The sequence below is a fragment of the Gymnoscopelus braueri genome (assembly GCF_963280865.1).
Source record: "Gymnoscopelus braueri genome assembly, chromosome: 23".
Taxonomy (NCBI): domain Eukaryota; kingdom Metazoa; phylum Chordata; class Actinopteri; order Myctophiformes; family Myctophidae; genus Gymnoscopelus; species Gymnoscopelus braueri.
In genome coordinates, this window is record NC_137625.1 from 26,088,316 (window position 1) to 26,111,761 (window position 23,446).

Here is a 23,446-nt window from a genome sequence, read left to right on the forward strand (position 1 = left end):
GTCAAGTGTGGTTTTCCAAAATTAAACCTAATAACATGAATAATCTGAGAACCCCTCCTGTGAGGATTACCTCAATCTATAATGTCAATGAGCCATAGCAGATAAGAAGCGGGGAGGCGGTCAAAATAGGCGTAAATGAAGCATGTAACAGTGTATGCTTATGGCATTCGATACCTCCACCTCTTCCAGTAATTACTGTACCACTTGTGCGTGGCGTTTGAAATTTGATCATTTCCTGTCAGGGATAACAAGCCATGCCAGATGGTTTATGTAGTGCGGCCCCGGCTCCGCCACACTTCATTAGGGAGGAGTGAGGGCTATAGGCCCAGCGCAAAGCGCAAAGGTGGAGGATTAAAAGTGAACTGGGGGAGCCTCTCGCGCTTTGCTCTCACTCCCCCCCCGTCCCCCCGCTACCCCACAGACCTCTCTCGCCTCTCGGCTGCTGCAGCTGTAAAGTGATGGGGGTCAGGTGGGCGGGGAGGCAGAGATTCACCTGCCTGTGTAGCCTTTCCAGAGAGTGTGGAAATCTAATGACGATGAAGTCCGAATGTATACCTAATTTATTTCCTTATACTCGTATAAGGAAATTACACATTTTCAACTGGAAAACTTGATGCATTGTGTGTCAATCAGTTATTTTTTATCAAGCAACACTGCCATGTGACAAAGTATAACTTTGAGAGATTGAAAACCAAATAGATCAAAAACCATATATTGAACATCAAAAATATTTAAAAAACCCACTGCGATGCAACGCGTTAAACGGCATTTTTTTTGTTATAGGGCTTAAGAGGTTGAGTTTAGAAACGTTAGGAAAGAGAGTAATGACTAGGAATGGTCAGGGAAAATAATCAATATTTAAAAAACGCACTGCGATGCAACGCGTTAAACGGCATTTTTTTGTTATAGGGCTTAAGAGGTTCAGTTTGGAAACGTTGGGAAAGAGAGTAATGACTAGGAATGGTCAGGGAAAATAATAATTTAGGGTCGGCAAAACCAAAACTTAGCATAAGGGGGTAACGTTATTATGTAGACCATTGGTTTTCAACCTTTTTCATGCCAAGGACCCCTAAATTGATATACGCTTTGGCCACGGACCCCCATCTGAAAATGTGTTGTGCCAGGGCCCCCCAGAAGCATTTTTTGGGCTATTTTTGAATAGCCAAAGCTAAGTGGTTAAAATGATTGTGACGCTATGTTAACTCATTTTGCTGGGGACCCCCTGGTACCCCCCCAAAGGACCACTGGTGGTCCCCGGACCACTGGTTGAGAACCATTGGTGTGTAGACCCCATTGTCTTGACTGAAGAAGCGTGTACCGTGAATGAATGCGGTGCAGTTAACATGAGGAGGCCTTTGCTAACACACTCTTCTTTCCTCGTTCCAGGATGAGTGAACGACACACGCAGAACAGAAGCAAAGGGGCTCTACTTCTTATGGTGTGTCTGATCACTCTCTGGGAGATGTCCATACCAACAGAAGGCTCCAGAGGTGAGCGCCACCATCACACCCCTCCTCCCGCATTACCCGTCTCTAGGTGTCAAATTACAATTTAGGCATTGAACAGATGCTCTTATTATCCAGACAGAGTGATCAGAGTGCAGAGCAAAGGAAAACGATTTAGTGCTTCAAAGTAACTAGGATACCAGGTAAAAATCAAACCTAGCATCTGTCTAAACCGCCCAGGGGTCCTTGGGGGGGGTTCCAGGGGGTCCCCAGCAAAATGTGTTAATATAGCATCACAATCATTTTAACCACTTCAACCTTTTATATTTTGGCTATTCAAAAATAGCAGATCTCTCGTAGATCTGCTATTTTTGAACATTTTGTGCAAATCTTTGAATATAATATTTTTTAAAGCAAACATTTGTAACTCAAATCTTTGCTTCTGGGGGTCCCTGGAACAAAACATTTTCACATGGGGGTCCGCGGCCAAATACATATCATTTTGGGGTTCCTGGACATGAAAAGGTTTGAGAACCACTGGTCTAAACAACATGTGATCTAATAAAAAGCATTTGTTGTCAAGCAACCAATACCTACTGTATGTCTATCTAAATACCATAACGTGTGAATAAGTAACCAACATAATCTGACTACATGGTATAAATAGCATCTATCAAAAATAGGCAGCAAGTAGCGATACTAAGAATAGGGAGTGCTAGGGGGGTGGGGTGGAGTCTGAAGAGTTTTCAGATGGTGGTGGAAAACGGGGAGTCAGTCTGTAGTCTTTGTTCTTAACCTTTGTTCTTTCTCCAAAGTTGGCACAATCCTATGAACTCTTTCCCCTTTTCACGTTGCTAAATAAACCGTGACGACGAGCCGTTTACATCAGAGCCCCACACTTCTGCTACATGGAATCACATTAACGATGTTACAGTGGTATATACATACTGTATGTGCGTGTGTGTGATTGGTTTGAAGCTGCTATTTTGAGGTAGAAGTCAGTGTTGATTTCGTCGACTAAAACTATGACGAAAAATGTTCTTCGACTACCTTTTTCCACTGACGAAAACTAAATAAAAACTAAATAAAAAACTAAGCTATGATGACTAAAACTAAGACTAAATATATTTTGTCAACAAATAAAAACTAAACTAAAATGTTAGTGAGGGATCTAGTGGAGAAGAGATCCAGTAGAACTAAAAGACAAGTCATTTTATGTTTGGTTGGGCTCGGGTGTTGCGCTCTGAAAATAGCAGATCTACAAAGCGCGAGGCGTTGTGAGCTTGTAGATCTGCTATTTTCAGCACGCAACCAAGAGTTAAATCTGCCATTACGACACCATCAAGGCACCGCCTAAATACATTTTAGTCGACTAAATCAACTGTAGATTTAGTCGACAAAAATCTTATGATATTTAGTCGACTAAAACTAGACTAACAGTAAAACATTTCAGATGACTAAAATATAACAAAAACTAAATGGAATTTTATTCAAAAGACTACGACTAAAACTGAATCAAAATTTGCTGTCAAAGTCAACACTGCTACATGGAATCACATTCACAATGTGTCAGTGGTATTATATACTGTATGAGCGTATGTGTGATTGGTTTGAAGCTGCTATTTTGAGGTAGAAGTCAAACTCCCGCTACCTCTCATTACGAGTGTTGTCAGGGCCATCACTAGTCGACCCAGGGAGATCAATTATGGCAACTCAGCAACATTACAAGTGTGTGTGAGGGGGGAGGGGGGGCTCCACTGACAATACACAGCCTCAGGTAATTGGTATACCGTACATTGGTTCATCTCGCAGTTGAGCAGGACGGCCATTTACGGACATGATAGAAAACACGGAGCTCTCCTTGTGTTGTCGACCAATTAGGTGAGAAGTGGGTGCTTTGACATGTGCTTTTTTGATTGGCAGCGATTCCTCACTCAAGGCGCTCATCCTTTTGGCAGGGAACTGGATCAGAATAATCTCAACACACGCATTCAATTTCTATCTGATGGCCGCGGCAGCCCCTAATTTCCCCTGGGTGTTATTTCTGTTGCTGTAAAAACCTGTTATAATTCAAGGGATGAGATGAACGCGGAACACGTCTAAAATTGAGAAAATCTCAATCTTTCCAGAGAACACTACATGGCAAAAAGAAAACTGTACGTATACGCTTTGGAAAAGTGTGGGGCAAATCTAGCTAGCTCCAGCAAAGTGGAGAAATGGATTTCCGGATGCCCACATCACTTTTTTCACTTATTTACATTTGTGGTTTCTGTCAGTAAAAGGCAGCAGAGTTTTTAAATCATCAAGCACTCTTTTCCTTCTCTTTGACAATTGCGTGGACGTGCCTCATTTGTTTTTGCTGAGTTATAGAGGGATTTCCCTTGTTGGTTAATGACGCTGCAAGCATGTGTCACACCTCTTAAACATTTTTTTTTAAGACGGGGTATCCTACTTGCTTTTTGCTGTATTCCAGTGTTATTAGTGGCTAGAATAAAAACAAAGTCAATGTTTGCTCTCACCTTGAGACAGTGTTGATTTCGTCGACTAAAACTATGACGAAAAATGTTGGTCGACTACCTTTTATAATACTTACCTAATACATTGACAATTTCGTCAACAAATAAAAACTAGACTGTTAAAAACTAAATGTTATGTTAATGTGACTAGTGGAGAAGAGATCCGATAGAACTATAAGTCATTTTATGTTTGGTTGCACTCGGGTGTTGTGCTCTGAAAATAGCTGATCTACAAGGCCCGCCAAAATATATCTTAGTCGACTAAATCAACTGTAGATTTAGTCGACTATAATCTTATGATATTTAGTCGACTAAAACTAGACAAAAACTAAAACATTTCAGACGACTAAAATATGACTAAAACTAAATGGAATTTTATTCAAAAGACTATGACTAAAACTACATCAAAAATTGCTGTCAAAATCAACACTGCCCTGAGAGCACAGCGCCTTATCATCTGGGATTCTGCATTATCCCCTCATTAAAGTTGACAATCATACTTACATGGTCACGTATCTAGAGCTATTGCTTATAGTTTTTACACTACTGTATGTCAGTGCTTCCTCCTCCTCCTCATCATCATTCTGTGTACAGGGTTTTTCCTGCTTGAAGGAATTTCTGCTGCCCCCAAAGAGGCTTAAGCCACCCTCCCCCCAAAGGAATATCACCAGCACCAAAATGATAAGAATTCAATTCAATTTTTATTAAAGTGTCAAATCACAACAAGTTGTCTCAATCACTAGGATTGCAGCCAATCCCTTTGCCCTTTGAATGGTTTATGGCATTCCACTCCCCTATCTCTCAAACTCACTCACCTGTTCTATTAAAATGATGATTACTTTTTGAACCGTTTTGTTAATTGAGGGTTTAATTTACTCAAGCGTAATAGACATTTTTGTTTATCAAATGGTCATAAATAATATAAATATTTATAGATTCATGTCAAATAAGGTAACAGAGACTCAGTAGCAATGTGGACAGACCATGCCCCCCCCCCCTAAAAAGGCTCATTCTAAGCCAGGAAAAAGCCTGGTATACCAAGGATGACTAATCATATAATTTGACGGGAAAATGGGTTCACACCGTTTTCACTACCCAATTCTAAACGTTGCATACAGGAAAGAATATTACATTTTCTTGTGACCGTCTTTCTGTAAAAAAACTAGAATGAAATTGGTCACAAAATGTGTTAAATGTCAAAGTGACACTGCCATGAAGTTCTTGCTTTGGGCGCATTCAACGATGCTGACCAAAGACCAAAGTGCCATCAACCACACTCATGGCAGATACTGTAATGTTATCAATAATTACAATTTACAAAAGCAATGAATAAAATAAATGTTACATTATTAGACTATTACAGCTATTTACACATCCACAATATGTCTCCAGAGACAGGATTACAAAAGCCTTTCCGACAGAATAATTTTAGGACGACAGTATGTGCTGAAAAAAGTCCCCCTTTTCTCACTGGAAGTAACTTTGATTAACCACTTTTGCCCTGATGTCCCTATTTTGGGCATGTCACAGTGTTGATTTCGTCGACTAAAACTATGACGAAAAATGCCTGTCGACTACCTTTTTTCACTGACGAAAACTAAATAAGACCTAAATAAAAAACTAAGACTAAATATATTGACAATTTCGTCAACAAATAAAAAACTAGATTAAAATGTTAGGGAGTGGATTAGTGGAGAAGAGATCCAGTAGAACTAAAAGACTATGCTTTATGCTCAGGTGCTGCGCTCTGAAAATAGCAGATCTACAAGCTCACAACGCATCGCGCTGTGACGCGTTGTGACGCGTTGTGAGCTTGTAGATTGGCTATTTTCAGCATTCAACCATGTGTAAAATCAGCCATTATGACGCCATCAAGGCACCGCCAAAATACATTTTAGTCGACTAAATCAACTGTAGATTTAGTCGACATAATCTTATGATATTTAGTCGACTAAAACTAGACTAAAACTAAAACATTTAAGATGACCAAAATATGACTAAAACTAAATGGAATTTGATTCAAAAGACTATGACTAAGACTGAATCAAAATTTGGTGTCAAAATCAACAATAGCATGTCATAGGTTAATTATTGTCTCCGCCAGGCCGAAAGGCATGGCCCGGTCGCTGTGAAACTGTGCACACACACTCCCTGGATGCCAATTCAGAACCTCTGCCCCAAATTTTTCACATGGGCCTGTTATAGCGCCACCAGGAGGCCGATTTGTGCAAAACCCTTTTACTCCTACAGATTTTATCCAAACGTCATGCAAATCGGTACACAGTATCTCTATAGTCATGTGATCAACACGGATCTGTCCGATTGTCCATATTCCATCCTCATTGGCTAAGGTTGGCTTCCAAAATTTGCAGGATTGGTCCGTTTTTAACAAAATGCCTCAAATCATGAACGCAGCTTGCGCTTTCCGTGCAATTTCACACGCAAATTCCCATTAGGCCGAGGAAGAAATGCCAGCCTTTTCACATTGGCCTGTTATAGCGCCACCAGCAGGTCTAATTTAGCAAAACACATTTTTGGAACAAAATGCCTGAAATCATGAATGCAAGGTCCGATTGCCGTGAAAGGCCTAAGAATAAATGGCACCCTTTTCACATTGGCCTATTATAACGCCACCAGGAGGCCACAATAACCTACCTAACCTGGCGGAGACCTGTGCTCCGAGGAGCACTTTTTCTAGTTTTAATTGTTTTGATAGCAAAATCTACAAGCTCCCCAAGCATCATGATGTTTTATTTTGATTTAGAATTTTTTAACTCAATCTGATGGCTCAAGTGGTTAAAAAACATCTGTAAAATGGAAAACATGTTTGTCATAACACCAGCTCAAAGTTATACAGCATCGTGCATGTTGATAACATCCAGGTGAAGTGTTTGGAAACACATTTCGCTGAAGCATCGTTTGTGACACACGGGATGCTTGAATATTACACTTTAGCTGCAGGGGATTTGTTTCAACCTAGATAGTTAGATAGAACGTTTGGGGTCAGCACCCCCGAGACCGGAGGTCAAATCCTCTCTGTTACACAAAGCAGTGATATGGATCGTCTCAGAGACGTTCAGCTTGCTACTGTATGTGCAGCAAGTAAACATCTTTTGAACAAGACTAAAGGCCATACACAACGGGGGTGTTTTTTTTTTCTTCATGCAATTAATTCGCCTGAAAATACATATTTTTGAATTGTTTTGTGTGTGATGAATACATCCACACAGATTCAGAACATTAACAATATGCGGCAATAAAGCAACACAACGGAACAGGGTAGAGTTTTCACCGTTGAATAAAGGCATCAAACCTGTATCAATGAGGCATCAGCTACTGTATATAAAAAGATGTGAAATACTCGCTGGTATTGTTTATTCCCTGGTCACTAACGACCTGAGTCCACAGAGTCAGACCCCACTAGTGCTGCTTGGTGGTGGAAAAACTACTCAAATGTTTTACTTAAGTAAAAGTATCGATACTACAATGTAGAAGTACTCTGTTACAGGTAAAAGTCCGGAATTAAACATTTACTTGAGTAAAAGTACAAAAGTATTGGTATCAAAATATACTTAAAGTACTAAAAGTAAAAGTACTAAAATGTTTGAAAATAGCAGATCTCGCGACGCGTTGTGAGCTTGTAGATCGGCTATTTTCAAATAGCCTAGGCATAAGATAGGGCTAAAGTGGTTCATATATATTTTATAACGTAATAATGTATATCTGCAAAGTAACTAGTAACTAAAGTTTTCAAATAATTGTAGTGGAGTAAAAGTACAATATTTGCCTCTGAGATAGTAGTGGAGTAGAAGTAAAAGTAAAAGTATTGGAAATTGGAAATACTCAAGTAAAGTACAAAAAACCTCAAAAATGTACTTAAGTACAGTACTTGAGTAAATGTACTTAGTTACTTTACACCACTGGTGCTGCTCCGTACACAGTCAGACCCATAGACATATATAGGTAGACGCCTCCTTCGGCTCTGAGGCATGTGTATCTTGGGCGCCATTTTAGCGTAGGAGAAGCTTCCCTGAAGCTTCCGCGTGTGTCACAGAAGGGGGCGTTCGGTAGGCCAATCAGAGGCAGGTGGGGGCGGGACAACTAGATTCTGACAGGTCTTAGAAAAGACGCACTGTGATTGGCCTGTAGTCAACGCGCTGTGAGCGCTGTGATTGGCCAGTAGTCACTTTGAGTGTCCGTTTGCCTACGCGAAAATGGCGGCCGCGATACAAGTTGCTCCAACGAACTGCAGAGGCCAATGAGGTATCTAGGTTTCTATATCTATGGTCAGACCACAGTGCTTTGAAGTGACCAAAGTGGTTTGAACTGGTGACATCACCGCCGTTCTAGCTCTCACTAATGGAGCTAAATAATTCTAAATTATTATAGGGACAGAAATGGGGTGGGCATATATTGACTAAACGAGGCACTAGAGAACAGGCTTTGGAGTCACCAAAATCAGCAGGGGTCATCCTTTTAATCTGCCTATTAGATGAGATATCTTTTGTGCAAAATTGACCTTTTAGCTGAGGGTGGCACATAAATGGCGACACAGCCACCAGAATAAAATGTTGCTGTCGTGCATTTATGAAAAACCACAGATTTAACTTAAAAAGGAACTGGCTACTTCCTAGTGCATGAAATGAAAAATAATCTACTTAAAGCTGTATGTTTAAAGCTGTATGTTTAAGTATGTTTACTTTGACTTTGATATCTTTATTGACAATGAATACATATGTACAGTATGCACAATATACAAACATAGGTCCCACCATTATCAAAATTACACAATATAACTACCGGTAATACATCTGCAGTTGTTGGATGTGGTCTCCCTAATCCTCCATTGAGAAATGTTGACCCTGGTGTTGGGTATAGGACATCTACTGGTTGTCAATGAAGGCGTTTAGAGCAGACAAAGAACCAGACTGGAGAGGGAGACAACAGACATAAAACTTAAGAAAAGTAGCATTTTCTTTCAAGGCTTTGCTTTGTTTCACAGAACAGCCTGCCAGATTGTGTGTTTTTGTTCCTGTTGGCTGTATGCCAACACAAACTGGGTCTTATATCCCAAGTGCAGACAATTAGACTGTTTTAGGTTGAATTACGTACGATTTAAGTAGGTTCTCGGTCAGCCCAAATAGGCCTTTGAAATTGACCTGCTTGAGCAAGATGTGATTTAAAATCCCATTACTTTTCTCCATAGATGTTTCCAGAATCCTTACGAATCCTTACATTAACAGTTTTAACAGTGTTAAGCCTGGAATCAAGCCAACCAGCATGCTGATGAATCATGACCATAAAACATTTGATTCTGTTCAGAAAAAGAATTGCAAAACGCTAAAAAGGCGAAGGAACAAGACTGTACCTGCACTGTAGCCTACATATGTTAAGATTGAAGGAACCACTTCTGCCATCATCAACCATTGCGCATAGCTTCCAAGTTCCGACCAAAACAATTGTTTTACAAACAGAACGCTTGTGTTAAAGTAATACTAGGTAACGTTTTCAACAAAACTAAAGTTAAATTGTATATCTTTTGTGAGTGGCAAAAGTTTCACAACACCCACTCCATGAATTTCACCCCCGGAAGCCTTTTATTTATATATTTTCTATTGAACGTTGTCGGTGGGGACTTTCCCGGGAAAATGACGTCATCTGGCCGGAAAACGGAGGCGGAAATGCACTGGTTTCCTGTTTGGCCAGGAACTACCGCAACGGTTTCCTGTTTGGCCAGGAACTACCGCGCTAATAACAAAAAGGAACCTCACGCTGATTTTAAGAGAATGTAGGATTGGAAGATCGAAAAAGAACAGAAAAAGAAAGCACAGCTCATGGTAACTAATGCTCCACTGGCTAAGAGAAACGATCCGCAGATAGTATAAAACAATTAAAATAACGCTTTTTGAAACGCTTCCGGCTTCCGGTGAAACAAATGGAATTCTGGGTAATCGAGGACTACGGAAATTGTATGCAGTGACGGTAGTGACCAGCAGAGGTTGCTAAAAATCGTTATTTGTGAATCTGCATTGTACAACTTTAAGTCTAGGATTGTTACGACATTATAGCTAATAATAACATTTTCTATGGAGAAAATGAATGGGATTTTTCTTCCAAGTCTATCCACAAGTTTCCTAGAGCATGGTGGGTATCACTTCCTGTCCATTTGATCAGGGATCAGGGATCAAATCAACAGGAAGTGAGCCCACCATGCCCACCATGCCCTATAGGAAGCTTGTGGATACTGTTCAAGCTCTATCTTTAGTGCCTATTCTGTTGTTAAGCCGTGACCTCCTGAAAAAGGAGGTTATTGTAATATATATATTTTTTTTTGCAAAAACAAATGGCAAAAAAGGCAGATCTGCAAGGTAGATTGACTTGTAGATCAGCTATTTCAACCGTGTGACACTGTTATACAACAAAGTATTTAATAGGGCTTAAGTGGTTGACGATGTGCACATGAAGGCTTCATCATCACAGCATGCAAAACACTTCTGTGGCTGCAGGTACATAGTGACTTACTGAGGGTAAATCCAGGCCACTGATATAATGCTACAAGGATTCTGCAGACAAGCAGCGCAAAATACAAGTTGCATTATTAGCATCGACCGGGCTTCTCTTTCTGTCTCTCCAGCGACAGCGTAGCATGTTTACGGAACCAGGATAGGACTCATTCTTGAGTAAAATACATCACATCTCTCTAGCAGAGGGTAGCATTATAGTGGGCATATGAATAGAACTCCAGACTCCAGTCAAACAAATCCCACTGTCTCTCTCAGTCTGAAACAGGCTCAGGTGCCAATATATCGGTAGCACTAGTCACATAGATCTCTCACTATACTGTAGACAGCGCGGTACGCATTTGTCTTTCATATATTTCTCGTTTTGGGGCTGAATATGAGTCAGCCTACTGCTACTTTTAGGTGAATGCAATGCAGGAGGAAGGACAGGGGAGGAGGGGGGTGAGGGGTTGTTAGAATAGAAATGCCATCTATGTGTGCTGTGCATAATCAAAATGGGACCCCCCATCCTCCCTGCTCCTTTTTGGTAACAATATTATTCTTTGTGTTGTGATCATCAAAGGTTACAAAATACAATTGCCAGTCTAGGAATATATAACATTTTAATAAAGCAGGTATGACTTAATAAAGAATAAAGAAGGTACTGTATGACTTGACTTACACTTAATTAAATGCTCAAAATACTGCTTCATTCCATCACATGTTAACTGTGCTGGAATGTTGGAGCATTTAATTAAATGTGCGATTTCCTATATCTTCCAATATGCTTGTTAGCTTTGTCTCTGCGCCATACAACGTTTTTTGGTGTGCATGCGTTCTTTTTTGACACTTACTAATAATAAAGCTATTCTTCCCATCAGTGATACAGTGGGTGATAACTAAGCTGTTTTAGTACAGCTTCTTCCTCAAAAACATGCTGTTTGAAAATGCAGTTGATTCCACAAAAGATAATTTGACATGAAAACAAAAAAATAGAACCATAACTTTTGCACTCGTCAACAGCAATTAACCCTTTCAGGCCGAGAACGCATCTATGTCATTTTAAGATTTATTTGGGCTATTAAAAAATAGCAGATATACAAGCGCGCTATGAGCTTGTAGATCTGCATTTTTTTTTTTTTTCGTGAAAATTTGTGCAAATCTTTGAATATCTGTTTTTCCGTAGCGAATTTTTTTTAACTGTTACAACTTCTGGGGGGTCCCTGGAACAAAATATTTTGAAATGGGGGTCCGCGGCCAAAATACATATAATTGTGGGGGTCCTTGACATGAAAAAGTTTGAGAACCACTGATTATAGCAACATATATATATATATTTTTTTAAACTAGGATTTAGAAGACAATTGTAGAATCCCCCCAGAAGCAAAGATTTGAGTTAAAAAAAATAGCTTTTGAATATCCAAAGAAATCTTAAAATGACACAGATGCGTTCTCGGTCTTAAAGGGTTAAGTTGAATTAGTTGAAATGCTACAGGGTAGACAGTTTGGAAGTAGCTACACACACAGACACACACACAGTACTTTTAATTTGTTGTTTACTGCTCTGGCAATAACTGGCGAGGCACAAGAACACCTCATGAAAATGTCACGTGCAATTAAGAGCACGGAGCAAGCACAGTCCCTAAATAACTCAGACAATAGTGCGTGATCTGGAAATTAGCTCCCAATACTGCAGCGCCAGCACCACCATTTATTTCTTTATATCTCAACTTTCTTGGAAGCCGATGATTGCATGAAATCTGTTAGTGGTCACAGTTTGGCTAAAATACTGTCACCAATACACTGCAAAATCCTGATTATTGATTCAACTCTGAAAGTGTAAAAATGTACTGTACCCTGTGGACAGTTCAAGAGTTAGATCAGTGGTTTTCAACTCTTTTCATATCAAGGTCCATTATTCCACACGCTACGTCTAACCAGGGAAACTCCCCCCTGTCAGGTGTTAAGAAGCGGCTTGCTAGCTCTCAAGCATTGAAGGAGGCATGAGCTCGGCTCTAGGCTCTCCCTAGGCTGGCAGAGGGATTGTAGCGCCCAGGGTTACTTAGATAATTGGCACTGGGTGAAAAAATGGGTTACAAAAATCGTGGGATAAAAAATAAATAATACAAATTATTTATTCGGCAATTGAGCCACGGACCACCATTTGATGAGATTTAGACTCTCATAAGACTTTGAATATTTTGTTATCGTTGGATAATATTGTGTCCACAATTCCATGCCGTGTTGATGTTGGTACCTAGGAGAGACAATACAGGCAACACGTTGATCAAAACAACAATTCTTTAATTAAGTAATGCAGATGGTTTAATAATAATTTAACTCTCGAGAGCGTAAAATGAAACCAAATGGACCCGTGAGGGTCCATTTGGTTTCATTTTACGCTCTCAAGAGTTAAAGATCTATAAGGGTCCATTTGGTTACCAACTCTTCATCATTTAGCTGGGGACCACCTGTAACCCCCTCAAGGACCACTGGTGGTCACTAACCTTGGTGTCAAATTGGACAGCAATTTTAAGTTTGACAAACAGATTAACTCTGTTGTTAAATCCAGCTTTTATCAGCTGAGGCTCCTAGCCAAAGTCAAGTCTGCTGTAACCCTTTCTGATTTTGAACGTCTTATCCATGCTTTTATCTCAACCCGACTCGACTACTGTAATGCACTTTATGTTGGCATTAGCCAAGCCTGCTTGTCAAGACTACAGTTAGTCCAAAACGCGGCCGCTCGCCTCTTAACAGGGGCACGGAAATATGATCACATCTCCCCGATTCTTGCCTCCCTACACTGGCTCCCTGTTTGTTACAGGATTCAGTTTAAGACTTTAATGTTTGTCTTTAAGTCTTTAAATGGGCTGGCACCATTATATATATCCGAACTTCTACCTCCCAAAAACGCTACAAGGGTCTTGAGGTCTACTGACCAGTCACTCCTTAAGGTCCCAGCAACGAAGTTGAAAACACGGGGAGATAGATCATTTTCCTCCATAGCGCCCACACTGTGGAACGAGCTGCCACCCCATGTTAGAGTGTCTCAAACCCTGCCTGTGTTTAAATCACGTTTGAAAACTCACTTGTTCTCCTTGGCATTTGAAAATTCAGACTGAGAAGCTGCTGTTTCCTCCAGGCATTGTGTCAAATGTTGTCGTGTTTATTGTGTGTGTTCTCTTGTTTATTTTAGTATTTTACTGAGTGTACAGCACTTTGGTTCAGCACTGTTGTTTTTAAATGTGCTCTATAAATACAGTGGATTGGATTGCATTGGATTGGACCACTGGTTGAGAACCACTGAGTTAGATAAACACTAGGATTTCACTTGAGTAATGAATCACATGACTGACTTCACCTTTTTCTCGTCTGTAACAGTGCACCATGTCAGAACAGGCACCTGCGAGGTGGTGGCGTTGCATCGCTGCTGCAACAAGAACAAAATCGAAGAGCGCTCGCAAACGGTCAAGTGTTCCTGTTTTCCTGGACAAGTGGCCGGCACGACCAGAGCGGCCCCATCGTGTGTGGATGGTACGTTTCTAAATGAATATTTCATATTATGCCATCTCTACAGTTACAGTATATCATTTTTTTGCTGAGAGCCTACTTCACGAGTCTTAGTGGGTAATTTTGCTGAGCTCATCAATATGTCTTTAGGCACACACACTACTACATGACTTAAAGGATCTACACCATGAATTTAAAAAAAATATTTGATATTTAATATCATATGGTGTATGTCCCTCAAACCTTTTTCAAAAGGTTTGAGCCTAAATCATCACTCAGATATACTCATCCCAAGTCAATTGTCTCTGGCTTATACAGCACTTTCAGCTGCAATACCAAAACGTCCTCTTGGGCAGGGGGGGGCTACTGAGCAATTCTGTTAATAAAAAAATCTGTTAATAAAAAAATATATTTAAAAAAAAAAATGAAAAATTCTGCATAAAAAGAAGCATCTAAGAAAAATACAAAATCGAAAAAAAAACACTTTGAACATTTTTGAACAATTCCACCAAGTGTTTGAGGTGCCTGTTTCACCCACTTCCGGGGGGCGGAGCCAAAATCCGAGCCCGAAGTATTTGTTCGTAGACCCCCACTTAGGGGGGGTAGAAAAAGTTTCGGAGCGATTCGGGCACTTTTCATTTAACATTGGGTTTGCCATCAAAAATGTTTATGACATCATAAACATTGCCATTCTGAGATCGCCTGTTCAGACACGCCCATTCTGGAAATCCATGAAATGAGAAGGAATGACTGAATTTTAAAAAAAAAACATTTTTTTGGGTACAAGAGACACTGGGGACCCCAAAAAATACAAAAAAACAAGAAAAAAAAAAAAAAAAAAATTGATTTTCATGGTGTAGACCCTTTAAAGTGAGATGGCTTGAGTGAGATATTTTTGGGGCAATGGGCAGGCTTAAATCGGATCAAATCGGATTGTAATTGAACTAGTTACAACAATGAGATTAGGTTAAAATGTTGTTGTTACTATGACAATTATTTCTTCCTCTTTTCTGGTTTTCCACTTTTATGATGCCAGTGAAACAGTAGACTAAAATCAGTTTCAACTAACAATGATCAGATGCGTGTGAAGCCTATATTCCTTAAATAACATTTGCAAGGGGCAGAAGTTGAATGAAGCAAATTTGAAATGACTTACTTACTTACTTAGGCCCATCGCTCCCAGTGGAGCATAGGCCATCTACGACTCTTTTCCATCCAACACGGCTTTGGGCTGTCCTTTCTGCCTCCCCCCAGCTGGTTCCTTGTCTCTTGAGCTCCGTGTCCCGCCTCCAGGTGTTCTTAGTCCGCCCTCTCTTCCGCTTCCCCTGGGGATTCCAAATTTGAAATTAGGTGTAGTAGATTATTTCATGACAGGTACTACTTTGTATAGCACCTGCCATACAGGGTTGCAGTTCAAAGTGCTTCACAGGCAGGACATAATTCAAATACTTCACAATTAAGAGAGATAAGTCAGGTATAGAAATTCACATCATCATCAAACACCAGGCAAAAACACAGAACATGCACTTGAACATTATACTTAGCATGCTAATGCACCTGACCACCGGCTCAACATACGTCACTGCTTCTATTTGAAAGTTTTCACCTCGAGTCCAATCATGTTTGACCTATTCCTTGCCATTTTAGTATTGACATTCTCTGCAAATTAGAGCTGTGAGCCTATGGCCCTGGTTTAAAGCTCTCCACGGGAGCTCTCAAAAAAAGGTATCAGCACTTAACCTTTTAATTATTCTTTCCTCTACATGATGCAGGGATTACCTCGACTATCATCTCTATATGAGACTGCCCCCCCCCCTCTTCAAGGCATCATTGTGTTAAGTGAAATGTGGCCCATACAATGTTTTTGTTTGGCAATCAATACAACCATTTCATTTAACGAGAAGCCCTCGTGGCTTTTTTAACCCATTAAGACCGGGAAAGAATCGGTGTCATTTTTAGATTTCTTTGAATATAAAAAAATCGTGGACTTTCTGCAAATCTTTTGAATATATATATATATATATTTTTTAAAGCAATAATTTTTAACTCAAATCTTTGCTTCTGGGGGATTCTACAAATGTCTTCTAAATCCTACAATCTTTTTGAAAAACGAATGTTTCTATATCAGTGGTTCTCAAACTTTTTCATGTCAAGGACCCCCAAAATGATATTGTATTTGGCCGCGGACCCCCATCTCAAAATATTTTGTTCCAGGGACCCCCCAGAAGCAAAGACTTGAGTCAAAAATGTTCCCTTTAAAACATATATATATTCAAAGATTTGCAAAAGTTTTCACGATTAAAAAAACAATTGCAGATCTACAAGCTCATAGCGCGGCAATGAGCTTGTATATCTGCTATTTTTGAATAGCCCAAATAAATCTAAAAATGACACACAGATGCGTTCCCGGTCTTAATGGGTTAATAGCCAATGTTACACAACCACCATCTGGCTGTCATTGGACTGAAGTGCTCTTTACACAATAACATCAATGCTATAACCCCTATGTGATGCAGATTAATGGCCTTACGCGGCGCAACATCCATTCCATCCGATACGTTCTGCAGGAGTATTGGTGTTATTATACGCCGTTGGAGATGACCTCCCGCTCATTACAGAGAACGCTCATAATCACAGAGGAGGCCGATGTGTGTGTGAGATGTAGATAATGCACTTTATAACGTGCTCCCGTTTTTAATGATGTGTGGAAAACAGGCAACACGAGTGCCATTCTGCCTCTGATTGTGTCTCATCTACAGTAACTAAAAATACATTTATGACCAGGGTTAGATAGACGGGGGGGGGGGTACATTGTTTTCCACAAATTATAATGTGTTGTGACAAGTTGTGAGCTTGTAGATCAGCTATTTTAGCTATTTGTTTGTGCGACAAAGTGATATACTATTTATATATATATATATATGCTTAAGTGGTTTAGATCAGGGGTCTTCAACGTTTTCAGGCTAAGGACCCCTAGCTGAGAGAGAGATGAAGCAGGGACCCCCTCTATATTGTATAATTGTGTTTCAGATTAACTTCTTTTTTTTTTTTACTTGGTCTGCTCTCTTTTAGCCAAATAGCCGATCTACAAGCTCACAACGCCTCGCGCTGCGAGGCGTTGTGAGCTTGTAGATCTGCTATTTTTGGCTAAAGTTCTCCTCAGAATAGGGATGCTAAAGTGGTTAATGTAAAACATAAAAATCATATCACACAAAGATTTGGTGGCCCCCCTGTAGTAACTTTGAGGACCCCCTAGGGGTCACAGACCCCCTGTTGAAGACCCCTGGTTTAGATAATGTCCCCCTTTTTCTTTCTTTTTCTTTTTACAAATAGACCCCTGTTCACTACAATACAATCCTAATGCCCACTGTCTCCTCCTGCAGCCTCTATAGTGGAACAGAAGTGGTGGTGTCAGATGCACCCGTGCCTCGACGGCGAAGAGTGTAAAGTTCTCCCTGATCTGAAAGGGTGGAGCTGTGCCACTGGGAACAAGATCAAAACCACAAAGGTATATATACCGTAGTCTTATAAAGCTCTTTTCCACTACAAGAACTAAGTGAACCTTGCAGTGCCGTGTAATGCATTTCACGGGTTCTGTTTCCATACGGTATGCCTCGGTTTCAGATGTGGTTCTCAGACTCTAAATTTGGGCCCTTTTCAGGAAGTACTAACCCTGAGAGTAGTTGGAACCCAGAACTCATCGTTTCCAGGTTTTTCCTTAAATAGTGAAAGTGCCGATCTACAAGTTCTCAACATGTCACGATGCAACTCGTTGTGAGCTTGTAAATCGTCTATTTTAACTTTTTTTTATTAGTTTCTTGTAATGACGTAACTTTCCTATCAGGAGTGGTTCTGGTTATAATGGGGAAATAAATAAAAAGAAAACCATCACAGAACTTCACATGTTCTGGACAGTTCTAAGTTATGGAAGGTTGAGGGTTACCCTTCGTAGTCGAGAAGAGCCAAGTCTAGCGCCGGTAGAACCTGTATGCCATACATGGGCAACTAGCCCATGTTTGTGTCCGCACGTGGCGTGCGGCGCAGGTTAAAATCGGAATACTGATATATTATTGATTTCGGCTGTTACAATTCCAAACATGCAAACATGACCCGCTTTAATTACATCAGTCTATATTAGTAGTAAATGACTAGTATTTTTTGACTATAGCATTTTTTTATGTCCAATGTATTTAAGTTCATAAAGTTAACATAAGTATAACTAAATGCATTTGAAATTAAATAAACATTTTACTTTTCAGGATTCCAATTCCAAAATAGCAAAAAATAATCTGGATTCCAATTCAAAAATAGCAAAAAATAGCAGATATACAAGTTCAAAACGCGTCGCAATGCGACGCGTTTGAGCTTGTAGATCTGCAATTTTTGCTACTTTTGTGTGACATAGAATGGCCCCACAGTATATTATGCAATGTGGCCCTCTGGAGTGAGTGTGGAAATATAGTGGCCCTCTCCATCATCAAAGTTGTCCACCCCTGATGTAGGCCTTCACTCACCGGTGGAACCGGCGCGTGAAGACCTACATTGGGGACTGCATACAGTCCCCACGTAGGCCTTCACTCAAGGTCAACATGTCATGTGTTCCATTTGTCTTTCCAAGCCCATTAACTAAGAACCCCTAATGTTTGCAGTCACTGCTAGGCCCCCAAAGGGCCTATTTGCGACAAGCCTGGCATGTCTCCTTAGCACTCTCCACAGCCACTGTGAGCACCCAAACTGGCAAATTACTCACTCCAATTACTTGCTTTTAACGTGGAAACATGAAACCTGTATCCTTCCCTGCGTTATGACGACCCCTAGACTTGAGTTCTGCCTCCCTTCCATGTACTTAATTATTTAGACTGCCCACACCACACCTGCCTGGAGCCATGGAGCCTGAGGCTATCGATTCGGGGACTTGTCGGCACCTCAGAAAGGAATGGTGTTTTTTCTTTTTTTTTTTGTTAGTGGCCATCATTTCATCTGCCGTATTGACGGACTCATCAACCATAATAACCTCATGCATGTGCTAATTTCTCCTCTGTATGAAATCTAAAACGTGTATCCTTCCTTTTGTCATCTTCATTAACGTGGACCACCGGAAAGATTTCAGCGGACAGGGATCAGCTTTGGTAACCCTTGGTGCCACAGGTTGGGGATGAAGGTAATGTATACCCCCCAGTTTGATTTGAATGACTCAACTGTAGAAATATTAATAACATTCTCTTTATTCTTGGTGGTCTGATTTCCGTATTCTAATGCAAAAAAATAAATAATAAAAATCTTTCAAAGATTTCCACTTTCTTAACCCATAAGACCTGAGGCTGATTTAAAAAAAAGATCTTCTAAATCCTAACAGTTTTCTGAAAAAATGTTGGTACAGTTGTGTGTTCAAAACCTTTTCATGTTAGGGACCCCCCCAAAATTATATGTATTGCCGTGGACCCCAATCTCAAAATATGTTGTTCCAGGTACCCCGAGAAGCAAAGATTTGAGTAAGAAATGTTCGCTTTGAAAAAATATATATGCAAAGATTTGCAGACATTTTCAGTGCCGCGCTATGAGCTTGTATATCTGCTATTTTTGAATAGCCAAAGAAATCTAAACACAGCTGCGTTCCAGGTCTTAATGGGTTAAAGCAAAAATAGCAGATCTACAAGCTCACAATGCATCAAGATGCAACTACGGCTATTTTTGCTCTTCAGCGTACGACGAAGCACAGTATATAGGGCTTAAGTGGATAAATAGATAGATATTGTATATTATGTAGCATGCAAATTCAGATTTCTTAGTAGTAATATTTATTAGTAGCCCGTTAAGTTATCTTGACTTAATACATGTTTATTGTGCTTACCAAGATGCACAAGGAGGATGTCTATGCATCATTAAATGTGTAAATTCATAGACTTATCTAAACAGATGGTCAGAGTGGTCTTATTAACTCTCTGAAGATAGAGACTACATTGCCTCCCATAAACCCAATTATGCAAACTAAATGTAAACACTGAGGAGAAACAAGCAGTCAGCAGTCTCATGAAATACATTAAAAACCTTCTGCTTTCAAAGAACCTCACAGTCAGTGTTAGTTTATTGTCTACCAATTAAATACAAATAACGTGCAAGATTTCATTAGGTTATTTTTCAATGTTGTTGTATGACTCAGTCAGACAGACAGACAGACAGACAGACAGACAGCATCAATATATCCCCCTCCAGAAGAACTATACAATGTGCTAAATGTTTCAGTCAGTCTTCCTCCATCAGTGAAATGATTACTGCACTAATCAAGTTATTACTCATCAGTTTAATTAAAGAAACTCTAAAGAGGCCTCTCGCAAATGTCATTAGCAATTCTCTCCAATTGAAGAATTCAAATGGATGTTGCAAATAAGCCTTTATTGCATTGACAAGAAATTCATACTTAATTTGTCAAACTATTACTTGTCAATTGCCAATTAAATCAATGTAACTTCTGAGGCAACGGTTTCTTTTAACTTTTTTTGGAGCATCACAGAAATTAATGTATAATTCCCCCGTCGAGAAAAACGTAATAGTGCTGCTGGTAGATCCGTCTCTGAAGATGCTTTCTCTGCTGACAAAAGGCGGCTCTATAATCTTTGTCTTTTTAGCATGGAATTATTCTCAAATTAGGACTACATTAATCACAATGACAGCCTGGGATGTAAATGACTCGGCAAGGGGAGCAATTTATTGCCATGTGCATTTCGACAAGGCTCTCTCTCTGCTTAAACATATGCAAAGTGGTGTAACATCTTCAATCTATGGGAGCCGCTTCTCTCGTGTTTGATATGATTATGTGGGTTTTCTAATATGAAGCTGGGTGAAGCGGCACGGCGGCTGGGACTGTTGTGCTTCGTCTTTAGCTCTATAATTGGACATGATTTATATAATACCGGATGGTGTTGCTGTTGCTCCGGTCCATTCTTCGTGTCAAGCGGGCCCTGTTTGTGAATTTGTCTAATGAGCCTGTCGGAGATATCCGTTTCCTTTAAAAATGTTCAGCATCCATAATAAAGCCTTTGCGACTTCAGCGGGCAGCTTCCCTCTGTCAAACAGCTATGGCGGCTGGCTGACAGACCACTAGTGCAGACGCCCATTATGAAGGTGTTATGTGTGTTCCGTCACGAGCTGAGCCTTTCTCAAGCCTTTACCAGAATGTGCTTTTTGGTTGTGCTAGGAGCTGTCAGTCAGGGAGGGAGCTTCATGACGGGCAGTTTAATCACGAGAAAGATCCTGGCCTTCAGGGCGCTTGACAGCATCAAAACAGGAAAGAAATCCATCTGTAGCATAAGGCCAAATATGACTCGCTCCTAATCAGGATAAATATGTAGTACTATCTGGATAAACAGTGTGGCACATCTCACTTTTATCGTTTATTGTTTTGTTTTTAAGGAACATGATTATATTTTTGTCCTCATAGAAAGCTGAGAACACAGGAGAGTGGAATCTAAATCTAAAGAGAACACAGCTCCTGCCATGATTCAGTCCTAAACCAGCAGTCTCATGTTCCATTACAATGTCAGTGGGCACTAAACCGTGTTAACGACATGAACCCTAGCGTCCCTATTCTGGGGCGAACATTCTGTGAAAATAGCAGATCTACAAGCTCATAGGCGTGACGCCCTGTGAATATAGTGTGTATTGTGTATAGTTCTGCTATTTTTGGTAGAGGTGGGAAAAATTAGGGGACCCAGTATAGACCTCTGGGGGACCCCAGTCAACTACGCACAGTAAGTATATAGGGTTTAAGTGGAGAATAGAAACACTACCAGGATAGCCTAACTGTCAGAAAAAAATCCTCAGTTTCCATTTACTTTTGCAAGGGGTCCTTTCCCCCTCTCAGTGCCTCCACACATTGCGAATCAATTCCCTTAAATTAACAAACAAATACATTTGGATTGGAAATTCATATGAAACCCCTTGTGCTTTGAAACAGTTTGATTATTATACTTATACTCATTACTTTGTCCCAGTCTGAGAGGGGAATGGACAACAGAGAGTTTCACCCGTGCAGCCGGTGTGACAGAGGTAATTTATGCGTTCAGGAACTCAAAAAGTGTATTTAGTTGCCGACGCACTGCTGAACTCAACTCCTGCACATGCTATAGCCTTTGCCAACAGCTACCTCCTTCCCACTAGTTTAGGTAAACATGGTCCAGTTTATTATTATTATTATCTTGTAGATAAGAATTAGGTTAAAATTCACAAATTAAATCCTCAGTATTAGTCGATTCTCAGAGTTAAAAGTATTGAATGATGCAGCTGATTTGAACCACATTAACCCCAGCATTAGGGGTGTGCCGATACACTAATTTCACGATACGATACACAATATTATATAAATATATATATATATATATATATAAAGCCCCATCCGATTGGAACAATCTTCCCAGTTCCCTTAGATCTATTAACTCCTTTAATATTTTGTGTCTATCTTTACTCATCTTCAAATAACCTGCTCCTGCTTCTAAATACTTCAGATTGGCTTCTGATTATTTTCTGTATTTTATTATCTGTCCTGTGAATTGTAGGGAATATACTGCAATTTAATTTCCAAGATGCTTGTGCATGTTTGTATTCTGTGTATTCGCATGGGCATGTCAATGCATGTCGCATGTGCATGTACAGTATGTAACGGTCTGTAGTTGCTACTCTTGTTTTTGTTCAGGTGGGGTGAGAGCGGACAGTGTCAGGAGAGCTTTTCTTTTGTTTTGTCAAGTTTGTTTTGTCCTGTTTATGTACAGTATGCATGGATGCATTTGTTGCATTGTTTTGTCTATTGTACTTTCTGTATTTTTGTCATAAGGACCCTCTCGAAAACAAGATGACACATCTCAAGGGGTTATCCTTCTAATAAAGGTACTATATATTGGGCTCACGATATCGATACGATACGATATATGGCACTTTTTTATCATGAAAATATATGGGGGGGAAAAAAAGCTTATGAACATATATGGGGGGGGAAAGCAAATGCAAACAAATACTTCTGTTTTTGCATTATTATTATTGCAAAAAATGATACATATCGTCACGAAAACGTGTTGCGATATATCGCGGGACGATATGTCGGCACACCCCTACCCAGGATCCTTATTCTGGGCATGTCATTTGTGACCACGGTTTTCTTCATGGACACTTTTCTCTGTGTTACAGGTGGATGGAGGAGAAAGGAGCAATGCAAAGGACATTTCTGTAAATAGAGACTTCCTTTATTCTGGATTACAACGAATCTTCAGAGTCTCTATACATCCATCTGTTTGAGGGGACGTCTGGATGGCAAAGGAGGAGATTCTGCCGATACTACTACTGGTCAATCAGCGGTCAGGGACTTTTCTTTGTTCTATGGAAGCCCACAACACTGTAGGATTACTGCCTCGGTGGACAGCACGATGTCTTTTTATTCCCTGACATTGTACTGCTCATAGTGGAATACGATGGTGACCTTTGCCTA

The 23,446-nt window shown here is 40.1% G+C and overlaps 1 protein-coding gene across 1 annotated transcript; it reads left to right on the forward strand.

Moving 5' to 3' along the window:
* Positions 1-1,386: 1,386 nt before the first annotated feature.
* LOC308080073 (chemokine-like protein TAFA-2) lies at positions 1,387-19,104 on the forward strand (the record flags this gene model as incomplete). The annotated part of the gene is made up of 4 exons (XM_080421805.1): positions 1,387-1,490; positions 13,843-13,995; positions 17,355-17,479; positions 19,075-19,104. Exons 1-4 carry the CDS (start codon positions 1,388-1,390, stop codon positions 19,102-19,104), a joined length of 411 nt encoding a protein of 136 aa, XP_080277931.1. The 5' UTR covers position 1,387.
* Between the last annotated feature and the right edge of the window lie 4,342 nt (positions 19,105-23,446).